At 37.8% G+C, this 27,551-nt stretch overlaps 1 protein-coding gene across 19 annotated transcripts in view; it reads right to left on the bottom strand.

Annotated features, from left to right (window-relative positions):
- LOC128685179 (serine/threonine-protein kinase WNK3) overlaps positions 1-27,551 on the bottom strand; it is a 638,681-nt gene that overhangs the window by 19,072 nt on the left and 592,058 nt on the right. For 18 of the 19 annotated variants that reach the window (XM_070082765.1, XM_070082756.1, XM_070082764.1 and 15 more), the window contains 3 exons: positions 14,981-15,181; positions 12,677-14,512; positions 8,040-8,122 (listed from right to left, as the gene is read on the bottom strand). In XM_070082765.1, the coding sequence (XP_069938866.1) occupies positions 8,040-8,122; positions 12,677-14,512; positions 14,981-15,181 (2,120 nt within the window). The remainder of the gene's footprint in view (positions 1-8,039; positions 8,123-12,676; positions 14,513-14,980; positions 15,182-27,551) is intronic. The other variant, XM_070082774.1, reaches the window with a different exon arrangement.

Raw genomic sequence — 27,551 nt, 5'->3', positions numbered from 1 at the left:
CTTACGACGGGGTCTCTGACCAGTGTGCATACCTAAATACAGTCTCTCCTCACTTAACGACGGAGTTACGGGCCTAAGACCCTGTTGGTAAACAAATTTGTTGCTAATCAAGGAATCATCCCTTACTGACACTTCAAAAAGTGTCACCACCCAAAATTAACCCTTTCAGGGTCCGTGCCATAGATCTACGGCTTTACGTTCAGGGTCCAAACCGTAGATTTACGCCATGAGCTCAGCTCACTCTGATAAGCTGTGAGTGGTAAATTTGGGCCTAGATATGAGAGAATACATCTATGTGGTATGTGTGCACCACATAAAACAAATCCTGCAGCACACAGTGTATAATGAGAGAAAAAACTGAGATCATGATTTTCGATTAAAACAGCAAATTTGCAGTGTTTTTTCATATGTTTTTTATATTTGTATTTGCAATTTCTTGGTCTCATTTGATAGAATGAAAGACATATTACAGAAATAGAGATGATTTTGACTGGTTTTAGCACTGGAAATGGGTTGAAACTGAGATCAAAGTAGCAGAAATGTTAAATTTTTGCCGATGTTCAAGAGTAAACAAACGACCTCACACGTCTAATACACGCCAGCTGGTGGGTCTAATATACATTCACAAATGTGGTGATGATATTTATACAGTTATTATAATATTGCATAACAGTGAATCTTCTATTTTTTGGTTTGAATAAAAATTCATTATGTGAATAAAAAATCAAAATGGAATTCATTTGTAAAGCCTCAAAACATAACTAATGAACAGAGGAAATGTTAGTTTAGTGCCAGGAATACCTACATCGTTTATTCTGGACCCTATTTTGAAATTGGAATATTTTGAACTTTGTCTTAAATTGGCCAAATTACCAATTTCCGATCACTTTATTTTGTAGTTGAAACAGTTGACTTGGTGATTTCTTATGCTCAATTGATAGAATAGAAGTAATACTAGTGAAATAGCCAAGAATTTGGTCGACTGGAATAATGTAATTGGCCTAAAATGGGAGTCAAAATCAGCAAAATCACCGATTCATAAATATTGCTGACACATCAAAATTCGCGAGAGCATAATTTCGTCAATTTTCCATCAAATTTCGTACTTTTTGTTTTGTTACCTTCAGAAAAAGATTCTCTACCATTTCATAAGAAAAAATAACAAAATTTTTTTTTGAAAATTCTTGGACTCTGGTGCACACTTTGAAATTTGGCCTCTGGACCCTGAAAGGGTTAAAACATTCAGTTTTACGTTTGCTGGGAAATTCCTTTCAATCTATTTATTATTAACTGTAATACAACATGAAATAGGTCAATGACTCGCTTCTGAGATACTGTTTTTTTTCAGTCTTTGCATAGGGTAAGAGTAATCTTCTATAGTTACCCTATAGGCAGGTAAGGTTTTCTGTAATGATCATGGTCACTTTTTTTTTTTTTTTATCCCTCCCTGCCCTCCACCCTTCAATACCTCTCTATGTAATATTAAGTTTTTATTAACCCCTTTACTGTCACAACCCCAAATCCTGAGGTGTCTCCTGGTGTCAAAAAATTTCCAAAAAAAAAAAAAAAAAAAAAAAAAAAAAAAATTCTTAGGAAATGATAGAGAATCTTTTCCCGATTGTAATGACGCCAAAAGAACGCAATTTGATAGAAAACTTGATGGAATTACGTTCTTGCAAAGTTAGCGACCTCTGCGATATTTACGAATTGGCGATTTCGCCCACTCTGAGCCCTATTTTTGGCTAAATCCATTGTTCCAGTCGACTAAACTCATAGCTATTTCTTTAGAACTCCATTTTTTTCTATCCACTGAGTACAAGAAACTGCCCATTTACTGATATCAACTACCCAATAACGTGGTCAGAAATTTGCAATTTGGCCAATTTCACGAAAATTAAAAAATATGACAGTTTCAAAACAGGGTCCAGAATGAACAATGCAGACATTCCTGGCTCTAAAATAACATTTTCTTTGTTCATCAGTCATGTCTCCAGGCCCTTCTGATATTACTCTTGCTTTCTATTTTGAATTTTTATTCAAACAAAAAATAGAAGATTTACTGTTATGCAGACTACTGCAATATTGTAATAATTGTATAAATAATGTCAACCCATTCATGACTGCATATTAGAATGGCTACTTGGACATTTATTGGAAAATGGCATCATTTGTTTACTTTTGAACAATGGCAAAAATCAAACATTTCCCCTACTTTGAGCTCCATTTCAAGGTTTTTTTCAGAGTAAAAATCAATCAAAATCACCTCTATTTCTATAATATGTTTTCCATTCTATCAAATGAGACCAAGAAAACGAGAATACAACCATAAATACTATATAAAAATAGACTACAAACTCGGCATTTTAATTAAAAAACGGTCAGTTTTTTTTTTCTCATTATGCATTGCGTGCTGCAGGATTTTTTTTAAATGGTGCACACTGACCACACAGACCCATTCTCTCACATGTGGGCCTACCAGCTTTCTCCTGCTTGATTCGAAGCCGCTAGAATTTATGAGTATATGTATGTCAAAAATGGTGGCTCATAAGACGTATATATATGACTGAAACAGTCAAAGGGTTAATTTGGGCGTCTTTATCATGCTTCCATGTTATTTATGTTATACCTAATATTATTCTGGAATAAATATGATAGGCAGATAACCTTTACTGATAGAAATAGTATAATATACAACATTTTATAGTGTCATGAGCTTACACAAGAAAGAAAGAAAACTGCAGCAAGCCTAATGGCCTATGCGAGGCAGGTCCAATTCTCCTACCGGGTTAAGGCAATGCCTTAACCTAGTCAGGTCAGGTCACGTTCACTAAAGGAAGGAGCATGGCATCTGACCTAGTAGCGTAAGTTAGTCAGGAGTGCTTTAAATGTCAGCTACCAAACATATATGAAATACGTATGACATTTAAGTGCCCCAGAGTGATTCTTAATTATATTTTATTATTATTATTATTATCACCATCGACATATCTTGTTCACTGAGTTTAATCATTTCTTAACCCTTTCAGGGTCCAAGGACAAAATCTGCAGTGGTGCTCCAGTGTCCAAGAAATTTTGAAAAAAAAAAAAAAAAAAAAAAAAAATTTATTACAGAATTAAAGAGCATATTTTTGTGAAGGTAATAAGACAAAAAAAAAATTTCTGATCAGTACTTACCAAAATACAGTGCCGAGAAGTTTGTCCAAAATGACGTGGTGGCGGCAACATCGACGAATTCCACATACGCTCATTACTTTATTTAGCAGTTTTTGTAGTTTTTTCTTTTCTTTTCCAATTTTTTTCTTTTCCTACTAACATTTGGGGCCTGAGAGACCAATACTGTATATAATGTATAAATATAATCTCACTGTATTGAACACAATAACTGCACTAAAGTTATTGTTTACCAGTGTTGTTTATTACAATAAACATGCACAAATCTTGTATAATACTAATGTTCTATCATATATTTACATATTTACAATCACTGGACATGGTTTTAGAACTGCTGGAGCTTGTGGAACTCCTTGAAACAAGGCACCATGCACAGAGGTACCTTACATTCCTCACACATAAACCGAGTGTCTTTGCGTCTTTGTTGCCGTCATTTTGTTTGTGCACAGACGATGCATCTCTTCTGAGCAAATTTCTTCTGAGTTGAGGGATGCTGTATTATGAAATGATCACCTTCCCTCCTCAAACGCTTGGGTATATCCTGAGGAATTCGAGGGCCTTGTTGTATAACAGGTGTTGTTACCTGGTACTTCATTATGAGTTGTCTGACAACAGACAAACAAAATTCACCATACGGTGGTCTGTTGCCAGTCTTTATTTGGTACGTATTATATGCATTGAGCATTGAAATGTCCACGAGATGGAAGAAAAGTTTCATGTACCACTTGTAACTTTTACGAACACAATCAACAAAACCAATCTGCATGTCACATTTGTCAACCAAGCGCATGTTTTGTGTATAATCAATCACTGTCACTGGTTTTCGAATACGTTCATTAGTCACTCAATCAACTTTGCCACTGTCTTGCATTTCATTACGGTGAATGGTTGTCAACAATGTGACATCTCGTTTGTCATGCCACCATAATGCCATGATGTCATTGGCAGTAAACACCTGCACGTCATCACCACGAGCACCTGCGTTGAGCCTGGGCATATGTTTACGATTAGAGCGCACTGTGCCACACACATCTGTCTTGTTCACTCGCAAGAAATCACTGAGTAATGGGCTTGTGTACCAGTTATCGGTATATAATGTATGCCCCTTACCAAGATAAGGTGCCATCATGCTTCTCACTACTTCACCTGAGATACCCAATAACATCTTGGTATCTTTAAATGTTTTACATCCAGTGTATACAACAATATCCAATACCAGGCCACTATCACAGTCAGAGTACAAACAGTTTTATACCAAAGCGTTTCCTCTTGCTCGGTATATACTGCTTGAATGACAGTCTACCTTTGAACAAAATCAAAGACTCGTCAATTACAAGATTCTTGAATGGATAAAAGTATATACTGAACTTTTGTTTGAGATGCATAAAAACATTTCTAATCTTGTATAACCTGTCACTTCTGTCAGGCCTGGTTTTGTCAGAGAAGTGTAACATACGTAACAGTAAGATAAACCTGTTCACTGGGATGATTTCACTGAAGACCGGGGTAGAAATTAGTCGATCTGTGGACCAGCATGCTTTTATATTATGCTTATAGACATGAGGCATAAGCATTATTGTTGCAAAAAGCAAATACATTTCTGCAACAGTCGTCTCTTTCCACCGGTGTAGTCTTGACTGTGGTGATATTATCGTATTTGTCATGGTGTACTCAAAATACTTATTACTTTTCCTGACAATAGTTTCCATCAAGGGCTGGTCAAAGAATAATTCAAAGAATTCCAGTTCATTGGCCGTGGTTCCAAGGGAACAAGTAGGTAGAATTCCACTTTGAGAGTTATCAAAGTGGTGGGGCTTGGGAACAAAATTGGGATTTTGCTGCCAATCCCATATATGGTTTGCTGGTGGATACTGGACATCATAGGCTGGTTGTGCAGGTGGTTGTGGTTGTGGTGGGCTGGTGGCTGACGCTCCGCTTTGTCCTTGAACTGAGGAGTCAGCAGCGTGGGTCCCAGCCTGGGCTGGTGAGTCACGTATGGCGGTGCCACTACCATCATCACTACCACCATCTGCTGATGCCTGTGGTCTATCCATGCCAAGTGTAGCCACATCATCCTCACTATCACTATCTAAACCTGGTGTAGGGCCACGGGATGTACTCCGGGATGTACTCCATCCCCTGGGCACAGCATAGGGTACACTACCCGAGCGCATGCGGCGGCGTACATACCGACGCTTCACTGGTGAATATGATTCCTCACTATCACTACTCGAATGATCGTCAATAGCAATAAAATCACAATCCACGTCACTATCATCATCATTACTGAAATCAGAGGCCTGACCACGCGAAAATAATAGTTTTCTCTTGCGTTTAGGTACAACTGACCGTGACTGAGGAGTGCCCACACCAGAGGTAGAAGGTTGAGGATCGTCAGGGTTTTCTGCACTATTATCGATATCCTGGTCATTCCTTTCGGTCACTAACTGATCAAAGCCAAAGAATTCGTCTTCATTTCCACTTCCATCAGTGTCAGAACTATCAGATAGGAAGAGGAGAGTCCCAATTTTCCGTGGAGTGAGAGCTGACTTGCGACGAGGCATAGTGAACAAGGGTAACTGAGCCGGCGTTCCCACAATGCTATGTGGGCGCCTAGATTTTTTGTTTATGACGCACACCCACCACGCAGACCCGTTCTCTCACATGTAGGCCTATGAGCGCTTTTGCGCTAAATTTGATGGCACTAGAATTTTGGCGTAGATCTACGGTTTGGACACTCAGCGTGAAGCCGTAGATCTACGGGACAGACCCTGAAAGGGTTAATTAAGCTGTGACGAGAGACTGAGAATGTAAACACAGACGAACACACCAGCTAACCCCTTTACTGTGAACTTCTTTTGTACTTCTATTTTCCTCTCTTTCCTCTTCCAAGTGCTGTTGCACTTCTATCTTGTACTATGGGGTGCACAATCAAGGACAAATTTATAGATGAAATATGTAATCTTGGCAATTGCTTGATAATGAGACCCATCACTAACCCCTTTACAATGAACTTCTATTGTACAGTGGACCCCCGCATAACGATGGCATCACATAGCGATTTTTCCGCATACCGCTTACTTTTATCGCAAAATTTTTGCCGCGCATACCGATTAAAAACCCGCTCACCGATTTTCGTCCGAGACGCGTCCAATGTGCCCTCAGCCAGCCTCACATGTGCCGCCCGTCCCATTGTTTACCAGCCAGCCTCCGCGGTAACATCCAAGCATACACTCGGAATATTTCGTATTATTACAGTGTTTTCGGTGCTGTTTCTGGAAAATAAGTGACCATGGGCCCCAAGAAAGCTTCTAGTGCCAACCCTGTGGTAAAAAGGGTGAGAATTAGTATGGAAATTAAGAAAGATTTTGAAGGGTTTGGGGCTAACCCTGAGAAGCCTATGCCAGTTGTGGAATCCATTGTGCCTACTTCAAAGATTAAGGAAATGTGTGCACAGTGGGTTGAACTGCAAACCTTTATGGATGAAAATCACCCTGACACAGCTGTTGCAAGCCGTGCTGGTGACTATTTCAATGACAATGTTGTGGCCCATTTTAGACAAATCGTAAAGGAACGGGAGGTACAGAGCTCTATGGACAGATTTGTTGTGCGACAGAGGTCCAGTGACTCTCAAGCTGGTCCTAGTGGCATTAAAAGAAGAAGGGAAGTAACCCCGGAAAAGGACTTGCTACCTCAAGTCGTAATGGAAGGGGATTCCCCTTCTAAACAGTAAGAAGATAATGCTCTCCCCTCCTCCCATCCCATCAATCATCACCAGATCTTCAATAAAAGTAAGTGTCATGTAAGTGTGCATGCCTTTTTCAGTTTGTGTGTATTAAAATTAATATTTCATGTGGTAAAAAAAATTTTTTTTCATACTTTTGGGTGTCTTGCACGGATTAATTTTATTTCCATTATTTCTTATGGGGAAAATTCATTCACATAACGATTATTTCGCATAACAATTACCCCTCTTGCACGGATTAAAATCGTTAACCGGGGGTCCACTGTACTTCTTCCATTTTCCTCTTCCAGGTGCTACTGCACTTCTATCTTGTACTATGGGGTGCACAATCAAGTACAAATTTGTACAAATATGTAGTCTTGGAGACTTTAAAAGTTAGTGTACTGAGTGGCTGTAAGAAGATTCTGATGCTTGATGCTGAGACACTGCGCTGCCCGTTTCCATGGTACAAATTCTTGTAAGGCATACAATACTGACTCTACGGAGAGGCCGTCATAACTCTGAGTTGTCGGTAAATGACTACGTTGGTAAGTGAGGAGAGGCTGTAATGTACATTAGAGCTGATTTCCTCTATTCTGTTTATTACAATATACAGTACACTACTCTATAAACATTTAAAAATACAGTATACTAAAAACATTATAAATGGTGCAAAGGTGACATTAAAACAATATCAAAGATAGTTAACACAAACCCACTACCATTACAGTATGCTCCTCACTTAAGTGACGAATTCATTTACCGACGTGGTCTTAGGAACGGAACTCCATCGTTAAGTGAGGAGAGACTGTATTGTCATTTGGGGTCTGAAATGGATTAATTTTATTTAAATTACTCTTTATGGGAAAAATTGCTTTGGATGTCAAATTGACATATGGAACAAATTAAATTCAACAACCAAAGTTCCACTGTATAAAGAAAAAGCAAAGTATTAATCTGCACCTTTTTTTTTTTAAATATAGTATCTATTTATAAAATCTTCAGCTCAACAAAATACTGTATATACAATGTACATTGCATGTTTAGAAACAACTTTACTCCTCACTCTCAAAATTATCCTGGTAACACAATGATAACTTTACTGCACTGAATAAAAGTAAATAAAACCTTGTGCAATAATTACTTTGAAAGAAGTTGTTGAAAGCTGTCATCATCTTCTGAAAAATCTTCTAGATCAAGCCTGACAGTCTCCAGTTCATCATCCTCCTGAATGAATATGGAAACTGTGTGTGAGTACCATAAAGCCTCTAAAATACAGTAATTAACAATAAAAATATATTGTGCGAACAAACTTGAAAAATAATCAAAATATTTCTATTTACACTTACATTATTCCCATCTAATTTAATTCAAATATTAGATTTTAAATATTTCATTCTATCTACTATGCTATAATATATACAATTGCCCAGTATTTTTCATGTGCTTTACAAGAGATAAATTTGAGCAAGCTTTAGAACAGAGTATTTTACATAGTCAGAGCTTCAGTGCCAATGAATCTTTATTAGGACTTTAGTTCACATGACTTTTTTTTTTTCCTCAAATCTTGTTTTGAAAAAAATCACTGTAACCCTTTAAGTGTCGGTCCCGTAGTACTACGGCTTGAGAGCCAGTGTTGGTCCCGAAGTACTACACCAAAATTCTAACTCTTTCAGATCTGGTAGAAGAAAGCTGGTATGCCTACGTATGAAAGAATGGGTCTGTGTGGTCAGTGTGCACAATATAAAAAAAATCCTGCAGCACACACTGCATGAGAGAAAAAAACTCCAACCACATTTTTGGTTTAAAACAGCGACTTTGTGGTGTATTTTCATAATGTATTTATGGTTGCATTCTTGTTTTCTTGGTCTCATTTGATAGAATGGAAGATATATTAAAGAAATAGTGATGATTTTGATTGGTTTTTATGATGAAAAGTATCTTCAAATTAGTGGAAATGTTCGATTTTTGCTGATGTTCAAGAGTAAACAATACGTGTCCAACTGGCCAGTCTAATATGCAGTCACGAATGGGTTGATATTATTTATAAAATTATTATAATAATGCAGTAGTCTGCATAACAGTAAATCTATTTTTTGTGAGAATAAAAATTCAAAATGGAACAAGAGTATATAAGAGGGGCCTGGAGACATGACTAATAAACAGAGAAAATGTTATTTTAGTCCCAGGAATGTCTGCATTGTTTATTCTGGACCCTATTTTGAAACTGGCATCTTTTGAAATTTGTGTGAAATTGGCCAAATTGCCAATTTCTGACTACTGTATTGAGTAGTTGAAATTGATAAATGGGGGGTTTCTTGTACTCAATCGATAGAACAAATAGAGTTATAGCAAAATAGCTATGGTTTTAGTTGACTGGAACAATGGAATTAGCTGAAAATAAGGCTCAAAGTGGGCGAAATCGCCGATGTGTAAATATCACCAAGATCGGTAACTTCGCGAGAATGTAATTTCATAAGTTTTCCATCAAATTTTGTACTTTTGGTATCATTACCATAGGGAAAAGATTCTCCATCATTTCAAAAGATTTTTTTTTTTGTTTTTTCAATTTTTCGACACAGAGTGAGTTAAGGATCAGGGGTCTCAACACTGAAAGAGTTAATTTTTCAGATAGAATGGTAATTTATCATTAATTTAGTTGCATCACACATTTACAAAACTTTGAATCTTCTAGAGCACCTAGTATGTGACCAGTTCTGCTGGTAACACCCTTGAGCACTATGCAACTATCTTATTAGTTAAGAGTGCAAGCCAAAGGCCTGGCCAATAGTTTGCTTATGTTATATTCATCATTATAGCTGTATGGTGATTTGTTTTGGATGTGAAATAAAGTGGTTCATGGTTCATTATATAGTGTTGTATCTTTTTGTGTACTTGAACTTGAAGTTACTGTTGGATACGTCAAACTTATATGCATCATTCTATCCATGAAGAAGACAAGGAGGTAGTAAGGCTTACATCGCTTTCTCTTAGACTCATGATAACATTTCCAGTGGCTTGTAAAAACTCATCAAAGTTGCACTCTTGTCTTCAAAGTTATCTTAACAGCATACTGTACTCTCAGCCACACTGTCACACATTAACAACAGCATTCTGTGTTTCAACAACACCTAGCCTAGGTAAGTTAAGTACTGTACACCCTGAACTGCTCTAACCATAAATAAAAATCATAAACAGCTGCTTTATCACAATCTGCATATTAAAAAATTGGTTTAGTAAGGATTAAGATATATTGCAACTTATTGGGTGGGGCTAACTAAAATAGACTTGATCTGGTCATGTCAGATTTTTTGCTAATGTACAAATATAATGCAAGACTAAGTACATTTCCCAGCATGAACTTGACAACCCCATATTTATATTCTATTTCCCCTTTCCATCTTCACTGTTTACTTTATCATATAATCCCATTATTTTCACCTTCATTAATTTTCAATCTTGATATGTTTCATTCTCTACCTGTTTACTGCCTTGTACTGTATATCCTTTCATGCAGAAAACATCAAAATATTTTTTCATTAAGCAATTTTCTTAAAGTAATTTATCATCAATGACTTTCCTTCATGTCAGTTCTAACTTTCCCTAAACATCTTTTCTAACTTTACATAAAACATCTTGGCAAATTCATAGCTTAACCCTTTCACTGTCCCGACCCCTGAATTTAATATTGGTCTTAGTATCCACGTATAATTATTTTTCTGAAGTGGTAGAGAATTTTTTCTGAAGGTTGTGACATCAAAAGTACAAAATTTGATTAAAAAATTACAGAATTACACAAGCACAAACTAGTCTGAGTGCAGTTTTGCCCACTTTAAAATCCAATTTTAAAACCAATCCCATTGCTCAGTTCAACCAAATTCTTGGATTTTTTGCTAGTGTGCCTTTCAATCTACTGACTGAACACAAGAATCTGCCCATTCAACTATTAGAACTACCCTATAAAGTGCACAAAATTCAATAATTTGGCAAATTTTACACAAAATTAAAAAAAATCCAATTTAAAAATATAGTCTAAAATAATCACTGTAGACATTCCAGGCACTGAAACATTTCTTCTGTTCATTACTCATGTCCCCAGTCCTCTCCTATATTACACTTGCCTTCTATTTTGAATTCATCAAACAAACAATTTCTTGGATAATAAAATAAAACCACTAATGACTGTCATGGTTAATGACATCCCAATAATTGAATCAGATGAATTAAAAACACATAAAACAGATCAGGGATGTAGGAAAGCCTTACCCATCCTTTGGAATATTGGCAAAAATCAAATATTTCCATTACTCTGAGCTCAATTTCAAGCTACTTGCAATCCTGAAACCACTCAAAATCTTCTCTATATCAGTAGTATATCTTCCATTCTATCAACTGATATCAAGAAACAGCCAATAAAACCATAATAATCACCCAAGAAAATACCTCAAAGTTGCTATTTTAAACCAAATACAAAGTCAGTATTTTGCCTTTCCCATCATGCACTGCATGGGGCAGGATTTATTTTTATAGAGTGCACACTCACCACACAGACTCAATCTCTGATATCTAAGCCAAAATTTATCGCTCACAAATTATCTAAAGGAGCTGTGCTCAAAACAGATCTAACGCAAGGGAGTGAAGGACCCTGGCATCAATAACGTAGATATACAAGACAGCCACTGAATGGGTTAATTTTTGTCACCTTGCCATCTTCTAATGAATAATAATCGTGTGATAGCTTTAGTAAGTTAACTTATACCGTATTGCACTACTGATACCATACACCAGTTGCCTTATTAAAAAAGATTTTGATTAGTGACACTGTACTATGATGTATGTATTTATTCCTCATTCTCACCACCATTTCCCCAAATTAAGAATTTCCTTCTGGTGTTGCTGCTTCTCATTTATGCAAAAATAAAAATCTGTATCCAAAATCTTATTTAGTCTCTTATACAGAAATAGTCTTGCATTAACCATATCTTCTTATTCTTTTTTTTATTACTCAAATTATGCTCATTAGCACTAGTTTAAGTTAATCTGCAGTTTGAACTGATCATTCTCATCATGATCCATGCTGTAGAAATAATCCAACATTTCTACTAATACTTCATTTGTTTCACATGACAACCAGAATTTTTAAGGAAAAAATTCAGAATATTGAAACTCTTGATAATGTTACTTACAAAATCCTTTATACAGTATTATCTTGCATAGTTTGCTCTAAATCTTGCTCAAACTAATACTTATAAGCAAATTAATACTACATACTACTTCCATCTACTTATATTTACAATATTAACAATATTTCTATAATGCACTACAATATGTTAGTGGGTTAAATTGACCCAAACCTGCAGGAGAGAAATCCCTGTTAACTTTGTTAGTTATATGTTATGTAATACCTAAAGCTAAACCTGGCCTTCATTGGTCACTACTCAAGCACTACTTAGCACAGTGTGTGAGATATGGGATCTTTTGGGTTATGATATGAGGAAAAAATGTACAAATGAGTGGACAATGAGTAAGTTTTATGAACCCTTACATTTAGAAAAAATTACCACATAAATACTGGTTGAGGTTCACAACAAAATTCTTAAATCAAGGTAAGTTTCTTGTGTCCTTAAGATGTGACTCTGGGTTTGTGATAGGGACAGTTACTAAAAACTAATGTAGCAATACAGAGCAGAAGACAGGACAGGGTGTGGGAAGTGCAGTAACCCACACAAACAGCGACAGGATCCAAGAGCGTCCCAAACTTTATCGAGTGCAGGAACTTACTGTCCAAGAGCACGAACGACCCGTTTCAAGCTGGGCTGTGGGCGAGGGCCACGGTCGGCTACTGAGTGGATTGGGGTAGCTCTGGTGCATGCAGGTACATGGGTAATGATAGGACTGAGGAGAGTAATGTGAAGGCTGTGGAGAACACTGAGGACTCTGATACAGTTGGTGTGGTGAATGACCATATGGATGAAGTGGTTTTGGAGAGTAACGAAGGTGTTTAGGACTTTTGGGAGACAATGGAATATAATGGGATGTAAGGGGAGGTGAATGATGATAATAATATTTTGGAGATCGTGGGGAAAGGTGAGGTGTTTCTAGTGCATAATGTGTTTTGTATGCCTCTGTGGGTGACATATTTCGTGGTGATTCATGCAAAGGTTCATATAAAGGATCATCCTCTTCAAAGCCTTCTTCACTACTGGAGCATGATGAGTGACAGTAACTTCTTTGACGATACAGTGGTACTGAGCCTGGAACTTGCCACTGTCGGGATTCTTCTGTTTGATAATGATGAGTCACTCCAGCACCTCCCTGAATAGTATAATAGACATCTTCCTGGAATGCTGGAGTATGAATGATAGTGGGACCAGATGACTTAGCACGAGGATTTGCACTTGCATGAGACGGTGTATGGACGGTATGATAAACAGAGTCTTCTACACTAATATTAAACCTGTCCTGTCCAGTTAGTCTTCGTAGGGCTGGGCTACGCTTTATATTTGATGATGGTGAAAGCATGCTAGACTTTTGAATCTCATTAAAATTGATGCTATTGCCTGCTCGAAGGGAATGAAAGTGTGGTGCAGAATTATTTGCATCTCCAAGTTCCCAAGAAGACTGTGACAATCCTGAATCTCTGGTACTAGCCAACCCCAAATGCTGTATGTTACTTACACTTTTGGTGCGGGATAATGGGCTATACACACTAAATGTGCTTTTTTCAACAGAGCGACTCAAAGATTCTCGTGACTTATGTAAAGCCTCTCTAGACTGTTTCACTTCTTCGAACAAATTACCCAAGTCTAAAATGCTGCTACTGCGATCCAGCCAGTTAACACTACCTGCTTTTTTTATGGGAGACTTCAGAGTTGTGTTTCTAGGTGGGATTGGAGGAGGAACTGGACTGGTAAGACTACTTGTAGATTTTGGCTTTGGACGCTGTGCTAGGCTTGATTTAACAGTTAATGATGGTGAAAGAGAGGAAAGATTACGCTCTTGTTCTTTAGCCTCTTCAGTTTGCACTTCAACACTTCTACTGTAATACAGTGTGTGTGCCCTTCCATCAGACTGACTGTCAAGCAATGATTCAAATACTTCTTCTGTATCAGCATCATATGATGTGCTTCTCGAAACTTTTAATTTAGTCAAAGTTGTTTTGGTAGTTTCAGAAAGTTTGGGTATTGCTCCCCCTCCAATACCATGTGATTTCTTTTTAGCAGTACCACACAGTCTAGAGGGTAGCTTGAGAATTGGTGGGGGCTCACTTGGTGGCAGAGAGCTTGTAGATAAAGGATGAAATGGTTGCTCTACAATTTGCGATAAAATCGGTGTTCCGTGTACTGGTGAGCCGACTGGAACATTGAAATTAGTTGTTCTACTGTTTTTAAAAGCATTGACTTTTGCTTGCTGGTTAGTGGCACTGGAGGGTGAAGCTGGACATCCCTGTGATGAGCAGCTTGTACTGGCAGCTGTGTTGGAATTGTGAGGATACAGTAGGGTTGAGGGAGACACAGTGGCCTCCTCACACAAATGTGTCTGCATGGGAAGGGTACAGGAAGAGGATGAAGGCTGGGACTGGGGCTGCCACCTATCGCCAGGGAGTCTAGTAACAACCTATAGAAAGCAAAACAATTCTTAGTGTGCATCTTAATGATCACAGCAGCATCTCTTAACATGAAACTAAAATTATTAAAATATTAATTTGTATTTGTAATACAATACCATGCATCTCATCCAATCAATTCATTCATGCAATTACAAATGTATTGAAATTTGAATCATGCATAAATTATAATACTTCCAAACTGCCTCTATACAGTACAGGCAATTTTATAAATACATTATAAATTTTGCAAAAAAGCAAAAAAAAAAAAAAACTACAACAAAATCAGAGCAAAATTATAAGCTGCACACTTAACAGAAACAGTCATAATGCTAAAGTAGTAGTCAAAAGAAGAAAAAAGAAACCACAGGAAAATTTGGCTTCAGTACATAAGAAATGCTGAAATACTCTTAAAAAAAAAATACTGTACCGGTATGCAGTAAAACCAACCAATAACTATAACAAAGTGCAATACATACGCCACTGAACTGGCTGCCTTCTATGGTTGGCGCACAGTCTTCAGTAGAATTATTGGCAGTTGACCGGTGTTGAGTGAATGTTTCTAAATCAGCAGCTGGTGTAGCAGGTGTGGTGGCTGGAGTATCCTCCGAGACAAATGAAGAAGTCATGGAAGGTGCAGCAGATGCAGTGATGGAGGGAGGCTCTGAAGGAGTACCACCCTATGAAAGGAAAAATATTCTAATATTAATGGTATACAATACATGCAAGTTAATGATGAATAAGGAATGTGCAGCACCCAAATATCACTGTCGCTGAAACATTTCATCTAAGCAGCAAGCTCTTCGGTCAAATACAGAGGTGACTTTACTACTGGAAATAATGAAAGAAATAGAGAGGTTATTTCAAGGTGTTCAGTCCCTAAGCTAGCCTTGATAGAAAGTGTTCAGTCCCTTAGTTTTGGTTAAAGGTAGTCAGCCCCTTATATTTTTTAAATACAGTGGACCCCCGCTTAACGATCACCTCCCAATGCGACCAATTATGTAAGTGCGTTTGTACGTGTATGTTTGGGGGTCTGAAATGGACTAATCTACTTCACAATATTCCTTATGGGAACAAATTCGGTCAGTACTGGCACCTGAACATACTTCTGGAATGAAAAAATGTCGTTAACCGGGAGTCCACTGTACATGATCAATTAAGGCTAAGAGATTGAACACCTGTCAAGGATAAGCAACTGAACACCTCAAAATTACCCCTCTAATTTTTTCACTGTCACGAGTGTTCAACTGAAGAAGCCTGCTGAGCAAGCAAAACATTTCAGCAATAATGATGCACAGGTGCTGCACATGTCTGTTTCATCAGAAAATAATATTAACTTTTTAGCTGACTCTCAAAAGAACGTCTTGTATAAAAGAATAAGAAAGTCATTTCCCATACTGTCAATTATAATTTTAGTGCTGCTGTGTATTAGTACATTTGCAAGAAAAGCATGATAACACATTTATTAACCCTTTGACTGTCACGACCGTATATATATGTCTTACGAGGTACCGTGTTTGACGTATATATACTCATAAATTCTAGCGGCTTCAAATCAAGCAGGAGAAAGCTCGTAGGCCCACATGTGAGAGAATGAGTCTGTATGGTCAGTGTGCACCATATAAAAAAAATCCTGGAGCACGCAGTGCATAATGAGAAAAAAAAAACTCCGACCATTTTTTTTAATTAAAATGCCGACTTTGTGGTCTATTTTCGTATAGTATTTATGGTTGTATTCTTGTTTTCTTGGTCTCATTTGATAGAATGGAAAACATATTATAGAAATAGAGGTGATTTTGATTGATTTTACTATAAAAAGAACCTAGAAATGGAGCTCAAAGTTGGGGAAATGTTTGATTTTTGCCAATGTTCAAAAGTAAACAAATGATGCCATTGTCCAATAAATGTCCAATTAGCCATTCTAATATGCAGTCATGAATGGGTTAATGTTATTTATACAATTATTACAGTATTGCAGTAGTCTGCATAATAGTAAGTCTTCTATTTTTTGTTTGAATAAAAATTCAAATAGAAAGCAAGAGTAATATCAGAGGGGCCTGGAGACATACTGATGAGCAAAGAAAATGTTATTTTAGAGCCAGGAATGTCTGCATTGTTCATTCTGGACCTTATTTTGAAGTTGTCATATTTTTTAGTTTTCGTGAAATTGGCCAAATTGCAAATTTCTGACCACATTATTAGGTAGTTGAAATCGGTAAATGGGCAGTTTCTTGTACTCAGTCGATAGAAAAAAAATGGAGTTCTAAAGAAGTAGCTATGAGTTTGGGGGACTGGAATAATGGAAGTAGCTGAAAATAGGGCTCAAAGTGGGCGAAATCGCCGATTTGTAAACAGCGCCGAGGTCGCTAACTTCGTGAGAGCATAATTCCGTCAGTTTTCGATCAAATTTCGTTTTTTTGGTGTCATTACAATCGGGAAAAGATTCTCTATCATTTCATAAGAAAAAATAATTTTTTTTTTTTTTTAAATTTTGCGACACCAGGAGACACCTCAGGATTGGGGGTTGCGACAGTCAAAAGGTTAATAAAATATTTATCAATAAATATTAATTACTGTTTATTATAATATAGACAAAACATGCCTTTAATGTGATTAAACTTTTTTTCAGGAAATTCAGTTTGATGATAATCCTACTGAGAAAAAACTAAAGTTTATTTTAAAAATACATTCAGACTGGTGCTGTAGTAACAAGTCTGTAATATAATGTAATATACATGAGAAAATATGATTAACATTGCAAAGGATTAAGATTATACTTAGTATAGACTGAAGGATACCAATTGGAAGTTCAAAAAGTCAATTATTAATAGTGTAAAACTGGTACAAACTTTAAAATGAAGGGAGATTTGAGAGTGTAAGAGGCATGTTAGTAGGCTCATGTTACATGGTGATCTGAAAGTTAACAGATCCTGAAATTTGTAGCACAGAAAAATATTCCTAAATAGGTTAAGTCAAGTAACCTCAAAATAAGATGTATAGGTTCGTACAGAAGATGCCCAACACTACTTATCAAAATACAGTGGTATCTCGGGATACAAAATTAATTAGTTCCAGAAGGCTGTTCAAGTGCCAATACCAAACGAATTTGTTCCCATAAGGAATAATGTAAATTAGATTAATCCGTTTCAGACCCCTAAAAATGCACTTACAAAAGCACTTACATAACTGTTTGAGTTTTGAGCTGTTCGTATCCCGAGGTACCACTGTATTTAGCTACTGCCCAGCACAGGTGTTGGTAGTAAAGGGAAGAGTAAAGAGGAAAGGGGGGCATCAGAAATGCACACCTTATCTCTACTTCTACAACACTGTGTAAATGTCAATGCTAATGTACCAACTTTACAAAATGTAAAATATAAGAGAACACACAAACCCTACCTTAAAAGCAAACACTCAGCCTGACACCCACATCATACATTGACAAACCCATAATCTATTCCTTTTTTTCAATTTCTCTGCCAACACCACCACCACCAGCAACTTTCAGTCCAATAATCGGACTCCCACCTCCATCATAGCCACCTCCATCATAGCCACCTCCATCACCACCCACTTCTTACTCCTCCCTAAATGCTGCTAAACTATTTAACTCCCCATCCCCCATCTCCTACTATTCTTCATTCACCTGTGCCAACATCCACCACTCAAACTTTCCTCCATCCTTATCACTGTCTATATCCCACCATACTGAAGCATAACCAACACAATCTGGCAACCACAATGTGAAAAAAACTCATATCAAAGCACTGTACACAACGGCTAATTAAAAAAAAAGCATGCTAAATAACATGGTGCAAGAGCTACACCCTGACCTTGCTGCAATCACAGCAACTAAGATTTGGCTAAGGTTTTGACTGATACTTGGCATAGCTCTGGCACTAGTGTACATTGTACAATATACAGAACTTATGTACACCATGGAATAAATATTTCATGATGAAATTGTTATTTTGCAAGATATTAGTCTGAAGCCTGGTCTCAGACCAAGCTGCAGGGGCAATGACCCCCGAAACCCTCTCCAGGTAAACCACAACACATCTGAACCAATCAGCTCTTATTACTGATTTGGGTCAACACTTGGCCGAATGTAAAGAAAAATGCATATCTACCAATAGCTATTTGAGGTTTGGTTATGTGGATTAGGTTTAGGTTCTTTTTATACTATTTGCACAAACTAATATCTCAAATGTAAAACCAACTTCGTATTATACAATTCAAACTATTATTAACGCTTTCAATGGCAGTCACTTAAAACTATGTCATTGAGGCCAGAGTCCCCCATATAGTTTTATGTTATGAGCTCATCTCACTCAGATATGCTGTGAGTGTTAATTTTGTCCTAGATAAGGGAGAATGGGTCTGCATGGTGACTGTACACAGTATAAAAAAAATCCTGACCCATACAGTGCATGATAGTAAAAGAAAAACTGACCGTGTGTATGGTTCAAATTACAGCCTCTCCTCATTTAGTGATGTACTCATTTACCGATGACTTGGACTTACGACAGCCTCTCTGACCAGTATGCATACCTAAATATTGTATATTAAAGCTGATTTCCTCTATTCTGTTTATTACAATATACAAACAATACACTACTGTATAAACATTTAAAAATATACTAAAGTTGTTTTAAATGGCGCAAAGGTGACAGTAAAACAATATCAAAGATGGCTGACACAAACCCACTAGCAACTTATCGACAGAGTTCTGGTCTTACGAACAGAACTCCGTCAATAAGTAAGGAGAGGGCTGTAGTGACTTTGAGGCATTTTCTTGGATTCTTTTTTTGTTTTTGTTTATTGGCTGTTTCTTGGCATCAGTGGACAGAATGGAAGACAAACTACTGAAACAGAAATAATTTTGGTTGGATTCAGGAACAGAAGTAGCACAAGACTGAGCTCAAAGTAGTGGAAATACAGTGGAACCTCGGCTTATGAGTGCCCCAGCATGCAAGCTTTTCAGGATATGAGCATTGCTCGGTCGATTTTTTGTTTCTGGATACAAGCCAAAATTCAGGATGCGTGCTTCCCCTTCAAGGGAGGTTCCTTGATGCTGATGAGGAGCTCTTGATCTAGGGAATTGTACCTGTGCTCCAGTTCCCTAAATTAAACCTGAATACCTTCCATCCCCTCCCCCTCATAGGTGCTGTATAATCCTATGGGTTTACTGCTTCCCCATTATAATAATAATAATACTATATAATAATACTATATAATAATAATGGTAGGTAGTAGGTTGGTAGACAGCAACCACCCAGGGAAGTACTACCATCCTGCCAGGTGAATGTGAAACAGAAACCTGTAACTGTTTTACATGATGGTAGCATTGCTGGTGTCTTTTTTCTGTCTCATAAACATGCTGAATAACAGGTATATCTTGCTACTTCTACTTACACTTAGGTCACACTACACAGGCATGCACATGCATATATATATATACATACACACATCTAGGGGTTTTCTTCTTTTTCTTAATAGCTCTTGTTCTTGTTTTTTTTCTCTATTGTCCATGGGGAAGTGGAAAAGAATCTTTCCTCCGTAAGCCATGCTTGTCGTATGAGGTGACTAAAATGCTGGGAGCAATGGGCTAGTAACCCCTTCTGCACACATTTACTAAAAATGAGAAGAAGAAAAACTTTATAAAACTGGGATGCTTGAATGCGTGTGGATGTAGTGCGGATGATAAGAGAGACGATTGCTGATGTTATGAATGAAAAGAAGTTGGATGTCCTGGCCCTAAGCAAAACAAAGCTGAAGGGGGTAGGCGAGTTTCAGTGGAGAGAAATAAATGGGATTAAATCATGAGTATCTGAGAGAGTTAGACCTAAGGAAGGGGTAGCAATAATGCTGAAGGACCAGTTATGGAAGGAGAAGAGAGAATATAAATGTGTAAATTCAAGGATTATTTGGATTAAAATAAGGGTTGGATGTGAAAAGTGGGTCATAATAAGTGTGTATGCACCTGGAGAAGAGAGGAGTGTAGAGGAGAGAGAGAGATTTTGGGAGATGTTAATTGCATGTATAGGAAACTTTGAACCAAGTGAGAGAGGAATTGTGGTAGGGGAACTAAATGCTAAAGTAGGAGAAACATTTAGAGAGGGTGTGGTAGGTACGTTTGGGGTGCCAGGTGTAAATGAAAATAGGAGCCCTTTGATTGAACTTTGTATAGAAAGGGGTTTAGTTATAAGTAATACGTATTTTAAGAAAAAGAAGATAAATAAGTATACAAGATATGATGTAGGGTGTAATGACTGTTGAGCCAGCTTCAGGATGTACATGTTTATAGAGGGGCCACAGATATATCAGATCACTTTCTAGTTGTAGCTACAGTGAAAGTAAAAGGTAGATGGGATACAAGGAAAATAGAAGCAGCAAGTAAGAGAAAGGTGAAGGTGTATAAACTAAAAGAGGAGGCAGTTAGGGTAAGATATAAAGAACTATTGGAGGATAGATGGGCCAGTGAGAGTATAGGCAATGGGGTCGAAGATGTATGGGGTAGGTTTAAGAATGTAGTGTTAGAGTGCTCAGCAGAAGTTTGTGCTTACAGGAAAGTGGGTGCGGGAGGGAAGAAGAGCGACTGGTGGAATGATGATGTAAAGAGAGACGTAAGGGAGAAAAAGTTAGCATATGAGAGGTTTTTACAAAGTAGAAGTGATGCAAGGAGGGAAGAATATATGGAGAGAAAAGGAGAGGTTAAGAGAGTGGTGAATCAATGTAAAAAGAGAGCAAATGAGAGAGTGGGTGAGATGTTATCAACAAATTTTGTTGAAAATAAGAAAAAGTTTTGGAGTGAGATTAATAAGTTGAGGAAGCCTAGGGAACAAAACGATTTGACAGTTAAAAATAGGAGAGGAGAGTTATTAAATGGAGAGTTAGAGATATTGGGAAGATGGAAGGAATATTTTGAGGAATTGTTAAATGTTGATGAAGATAGGGAAGCTGTGATTTCGTGTATAGGGCAAGAAGGAATAACATCTTATAGGAGTGAGGACGAGCCAGTTGTGAGTGTGGGGGAAGTTCGTGAGGCAGTGGGTGGAATGAAAAGGGGTAAGGCAGCTGGGATTGATGGGATAAAGACAGAAATGGTAAGAGCAGGAGGGGATATAGTTTTGAAGTGGTTGGTGCTATTATTTAATAAATGTATGGAAGAGGGTAGGGTACCTAGGGATTGGCAGAGAGCATGCATAGTTCCTCTGTATAAAGGCAAAGGGAATAAAAGAGAGTGCAAAAATTATAGGGGAATAAGTCTGTTGAGTATACGTGGTAAAGTGTATGGTAGAGCTATTATTGAAAGAATTAAGAGTAAGACGGAGAGTAGGATAGCAGATGAACAAGGAGGCTTTAGGAAAGGTAGGGGGTGTGTAGACCAAGTGTTTACAGTGAAACATATAGGTGAACAGTATTTAGATAAGGGTAAAGAGGTTTTTGTGGCATTTATGGATTTGGAAAAGGCATATGACAGGGTGGATAGGGAGGCAATGTGGCAGATGTTGCAGGTGTATGGTATAGGAAATAGGTTACTGAAAGCAGTGAGGAGTTTTTACGAGGATAGTGAGGCTCAGGAGAGAGGGAGATTATTTCCCAGACAAGGATGTGTGATGTCACCATGGTTGTTCAATATATTTATATATAGGGTTGTAAGAGAAGTGAATGCTAGGGTCTTGGCAAGAGGTGTGGAGTTAAAAGATAAAGAATCAAACACAAAGTGGGAGTTGTCACAGTTGCTCTTTGCTGATGACACTGTGCTTTTGGGAGATTCTGAAGAGAAGTCGCAGAGGTTGGTGGATGAATTTGGTAGGGTATGTAAAAGAAGAAAATTAAAAGTGAATATAGGAAAGAGTAAGGTTGTGAGGATAAAAAGATTAGGTGATGAAAGATTGGATATCAGATTGGAGAGAGAGAGTATGGAGGAGGTGAATGTATTCAGATATTTAGGAGTTGATGTGTCAGCAGATGGGTCTATGAAGGATGAGGTGAATCATAGAACTAATGAGGGGAAAAGGGCGAATGGTGCACTTTAGGAGTCTGTGGAGACAAAGAACTTTGTCCGTGGAAGCAAAGAGGGGAATGTATGAGAGTATAGTTGTACCAACACTCTTGTATGGGTATAAAGCATAGATGTATAAATCTGTAGTGGAGGGAAGGCGGGGTAGGGGGTCGGCCTAGGAAGGATTGGAGGGAGGGGGGTAAAGGAGGTTTTGTGTGTGAGGGGCTTGGACTTCCAGCAAGCGTGCATGAGCGTATTTGATAGTGAATGGAGACAAATGGTTTTTAATACTTGACGTGCTGTTGGAGTGTCAGCAAAGTAACATTTATGAATAGATTCAGGGAAACCGGCAGGCCAGACTTAAAGTCCTGGAGATGGGAAGCACAGTGTCTACACTCTGAAGGAGGGGTGTTAATGCTGCAGCTTTATAACTGTAGTGTAAAGCACCCCTCTGTCAAGACAGTGATGGAATGAATGATGATGAAAGTTTTTCTTTTTTGGGCCACCCTGCCTTGGTGGGAATTGGGCCAATGTGTTAATAAATAATAATAGAGTGGACCCTCGAATGTCGGCCGTTCCAGATATTGGCCAAATGAGATTTCAGCTGCTTTTTCCGGCAACTTGGAAATCAGCAGTACTATTGGACGCATCTGCCCGCCACTCTGCCCCGTTCATGAGCCAGTCTGACTGTCTCTGGGCGAGTGAGCAAGACTCCATGCATTCATCCAAACATTTCGTTATAATCCATTGTTTTTTGTGGTTGTTTATTGAGTACAACTGCGAAATAAGCCACCATGGGCCCAAAAAAAGTTCCTAGTGCCAGCCCTTTGGTAAAGAAAGTGAGAAACACAACAGAATTCAAGAAAGAAATTGTAGCAAAGTACAAGAGTGGTGTACATGTCCTGGAGCTTGCCAGGATGTATGGGAAATCCAAATCAACAATCACTTCCATCCTGGCAAAGAAAGTAGAAATCAAGGAAGCTAATGTTGTGAAGGGGATAATATGCTAATGAAACAAAGATCACCAATAATCGAATATGTGGAGAAGTTATTGTTGGTGTGGATCAACGATAAACAATTAGCAGGAGATAGTGTTGTGGAGTTGATCATTTGTGAAAAGGCAAGGCAGTTGCATGTGGATCTTGTAAAGAAAATGCCTGGAACGAGTGCTGCTGTTAGTGAATTTAAGACCAGAAAAGGCTGGTTTGAGAGATTTAAGAAGCGTAGTGGCATACACAGTGTTATAAGGCATGGCGAGGCTGCAAGTTCAGACAAACGTGTGGCTGAAGAATTCATGCATGAATTCAAGGAGTAAGTAGAGGCAGAAGAATTCCTCCCCCAACAAGTGTTCAATTGTGATGAAACAGGTCTCTTTTGGAAGAAAATGTCAAAGAGGACCTACATTACACAGGAGGAAAAGGCACTGCCAGGACACATGCCTATGAAGGATAGGCTTACTTTTTTGTTCTGTGGTAATGCTAGTGAGGATTTCAAAGTGAATCCTTTACTGGTGTATCACTGAAAATCCCAGTGTGTTCAAGAAAAACAATGTCGTCAAGAGTAAATTGTAGATGAATGGTTCAGAGAACCGACACGTTGATAAATTAGACACGTGCACCTCTTGGGCATCTTTATTGAGGAAAGATGCCCAAAGTTGCACATGTGTCTAATTTATCAAGAGTAAATTGTGTGTGTTGTGGAAAGCTAATAATAAGGTATGGATCACAAGGCAAATTTTCATTGACTGGGTCCATGAAGTATTTGGCCCGAGTGTAAAAAAATACCTCCAGGAAAATAAATTGCCACTCAGTGCCTCCTGGTACTGGACAATGCTCCTGCTCATCCTCCAAACTTGGTAGACCAATTGTCTGTGGAGTTAAGTTTTATAATAGTGTTCTTGCCTCCTAACACCACTCCTCTCATCCAGCCCATGGACCAGAAGGTCATTTCTAACTTCAAAAAACTCTACACAAAAGCAATGTTTCAAAGGTGTTTTGAAGTGACCTCGGACTGACCTGACCCTAAGAGAGTTCTGGAGGAATCACTTCAATATCCTCCACTGCATAAGCCTTATAGGTAAGGCTTGGCAGGGAGTGACTTTCAGGACTTTAAACTCTGCTTGGAGAAAATTGTGGCCAGAATGTGTCCAAGAGAAGGATTTTGAAGGGTTTGAGGCTGAGGCTGAGGCTGACCCTGACCCTGACCCTGACCCTGTCAACCCTCTGCCTGTTGTGGAATGTATTGTGGCTTTGGGGAAGTCCATGGGGTTGGATGTGAGTGGCCAGGATGTGGAAGAGTTCGTGGAGGACCACAGGGAAGAGCTAACCACTGAAGAGCTGCAAGACCTTCATCTGCAACACCAACAGAATACAGTTGAGGAAATTGCTTCAGAGTAGGAAGAGAGAGGGGAGAATGTGCATTCTTCAGTGATTAACCCTTTCAGGGTTTCGGCCATACTAGTACGGCTTACGCACCAGGGTTTTTGACGTACTAGTACGCCTAAATTCTAGCGCCCTCAAATCTAGTGAGAGAAAGCTGGTAGGCCTACATATGAAAGAATGGGTCTATGTAGTCAGTGTGCACAGTATAAAAAAAATCCTGCAGCATCCAGTGCATAATGAGAAAAAAAAAACTATGACCGTGTTTTTGGATTAAAACAGCGACTTTGCACTGTATTTTCGTATGGTATTTATTGTTGTATTCTAGTCTTCCTGGTCTCATTTTATAGAATGGAAGACATATTACAGAAATTGAGATGATTTTGACTGGTTTTACAAAGAAAAGTACCTTGAAACTGAGCTCAAAGTAGCAGAAATCTTCGATTTTTACCGAAGTTCAAAAGTAAAGAAATCATGCTAAGCGTCCAATACACGTCAACTGGCGAGTCTAATATTCTTTCACAAGTGTGCTGATATTATTTATACCATTTCTACACTAATGCAGTGGTCTGCATAACAGTAAATCTTCTATTTTTTGTGAGAATAAAAATTCAAAGTGGAAAGCAAAAGAATGTAAGAGGGGCGTGGGGACGTGACTAATGAACAGAGGAAATGTTATTTAAGTGCCAGGAATGTCTTTCTTGTTTATTCTGGACCCTATTTGGAAATTGGCATCATTTGAAATTTGTGTGAAATTGGCAAAATTGCTAAATTCTGACCACTGTATTGGATAGTTGAAATTGGTAAATGGGTGGTTTCTTGTACTCATTTGATAGAAAAAATGGAGTTCTAACAAAATAGTTATGATTTCTGTCAACTAGTACACTGGAATTGGCTGAAGGGCTCAAAGTGGGCAAAATCACCGATACGTAAACATCATCAAGACCTCTAACTTCACAAGAGCATAATTCCATAAGTTTTCCATTAAATTTCACACTTTTGGTGTCATTATGATTGGGAAAAGATTCTCTATCTTTTCATAAGTAAAAATATTTTTTTTTTTTTGTTGAAAATTTGTTGACCCTGAGAACAAGTCTGGGAGAGGGCCTGTCGACCCTGAAAGGGTTAAGAGTGTAGCAATTAAGTGTAGCACTTAAGTAAAGCAATTAAGTGATAGAAAAAGGACAAAAAAAAATGAACTCCTGACAGCATACGCCACTCTGCCTATCTTTTCCACTGTCAACCTTCGCCAGCCTCTCTTCTCGAAGGTAAATGGTGTACGTACACCAGTTTATTTCTTTACATTATGTTTTCCTTATAAAACTAGTGAGCTAATGCAGTTAGCCTCACAAATACTCTGTTTTCTCTTATAATAACATCTCAGAAGGGGAAGCATGGGAAGATGTTTTCACAGCGGGTGCGGGAATGCCTGCCACCACTTGTCACATAATATCATGCATATTTTATTTATTCTAGAGTATATACCAGGTTTCTATGTTATTTATAATGTTTATTATGTCGTATTAGATGAAATGTGATAGATAAATAAGCCGTAGAGTTGATATTAACATTATATTGAAGTATATTTTGTCCTGCCTCCTAAGCGGGAATCCCGCTGGAATGGATTAATGGCATTTCAATTAATTTAAATGAGGAAAATTGACTCAGTGTATGAGCAGATCAGGATACGAGCTAGGTCACGGAACGGATTAAACTCGTAAGCCGAGGTTCCACTGTATTAGATTTTTCTAATTTTCTTGGGGATGGGTAAGGCCCCACTACACCCACTAGTTTGTTTTGTGGGTTTTTGAGAGTTCTGATTAAATTACTGGGGCACCATAAACAATGACCAATCATTCTTGGCTATATTTTGTTATATGAATAATAAAGTAAATCTTCCATTTTAATGTGATTATGTATTCAAAATGGAAGGCAAGTGTAATATAGGAGAGGCCTGGGCAACATGACTAATGAACAGAGGAAATGCTGTTTTAATGCCAAGAAAGTCTACATTGTTTGTTGACTATTTTTAAATTGGTATTTTTTTTATTTTGTGTTAAAATGGTCAAATTACTGCCTCCTGTGCACTTTATTGGGTAGTTAAAATATTCGAATGGGTGATTTCTTGTGCTCAATCAATAGAATGGAAGGCATACTAGTAAAATAGCTAAGAATTTGGTTGACTGGTTTAAAATTGGACTCACAGTCAGCAAAATTGCCAGTGCATGAACTATGCCGAGAATACTAACTTTGTGCCTGTGTAATTCTGAAGGTTTTTCATCAAATTTCGTGCTTTTGATATCATTACCTTCAGGAAAGAAATCTTTACCATTTCAGAAGAAAAAATATTTGTTATTCTAAAGTGGACAGAGAGCAATATTAATTTTGGGAGTCTGGACAGTGAAAGGGTTAAAGTGTAAATCTATGTGAGCAACACTAGCATCAATAATACAGATTACATGTGGATGCTGAAAGGCTTAATAACATATTCCTAAATAATAGACAATTTACCAATATCACATATGAAATCTTGAGAAACGTGTATACTGTACCAGCAAAGTTGAAAATAACCTTTAAATATTTGCATTTATGCTAAAAAAAAAAAAAGTTCATAAACTAGGTTTGGTAAAAACAGGGATTATGTAATAGTGGTATCATGGCTGCACC

Source organism: Cherax quadricarinatus, chromosome 8, assembly GCF_038502225.1.
Source record: "Cherax quadricarinatus isolate ZL_2023a chromosome 8, ASM3850222v1, whole genome shotgun sequence".
NCBI lineage: Eukaryota > Metazoa > Arthropoda > Malacostraca > Decapoda > Parastacidae > Cherax > Cherax quadricarinatus.
This window is presented reverse-complemented; position numbering and strand designations above follow the sequence as displayed.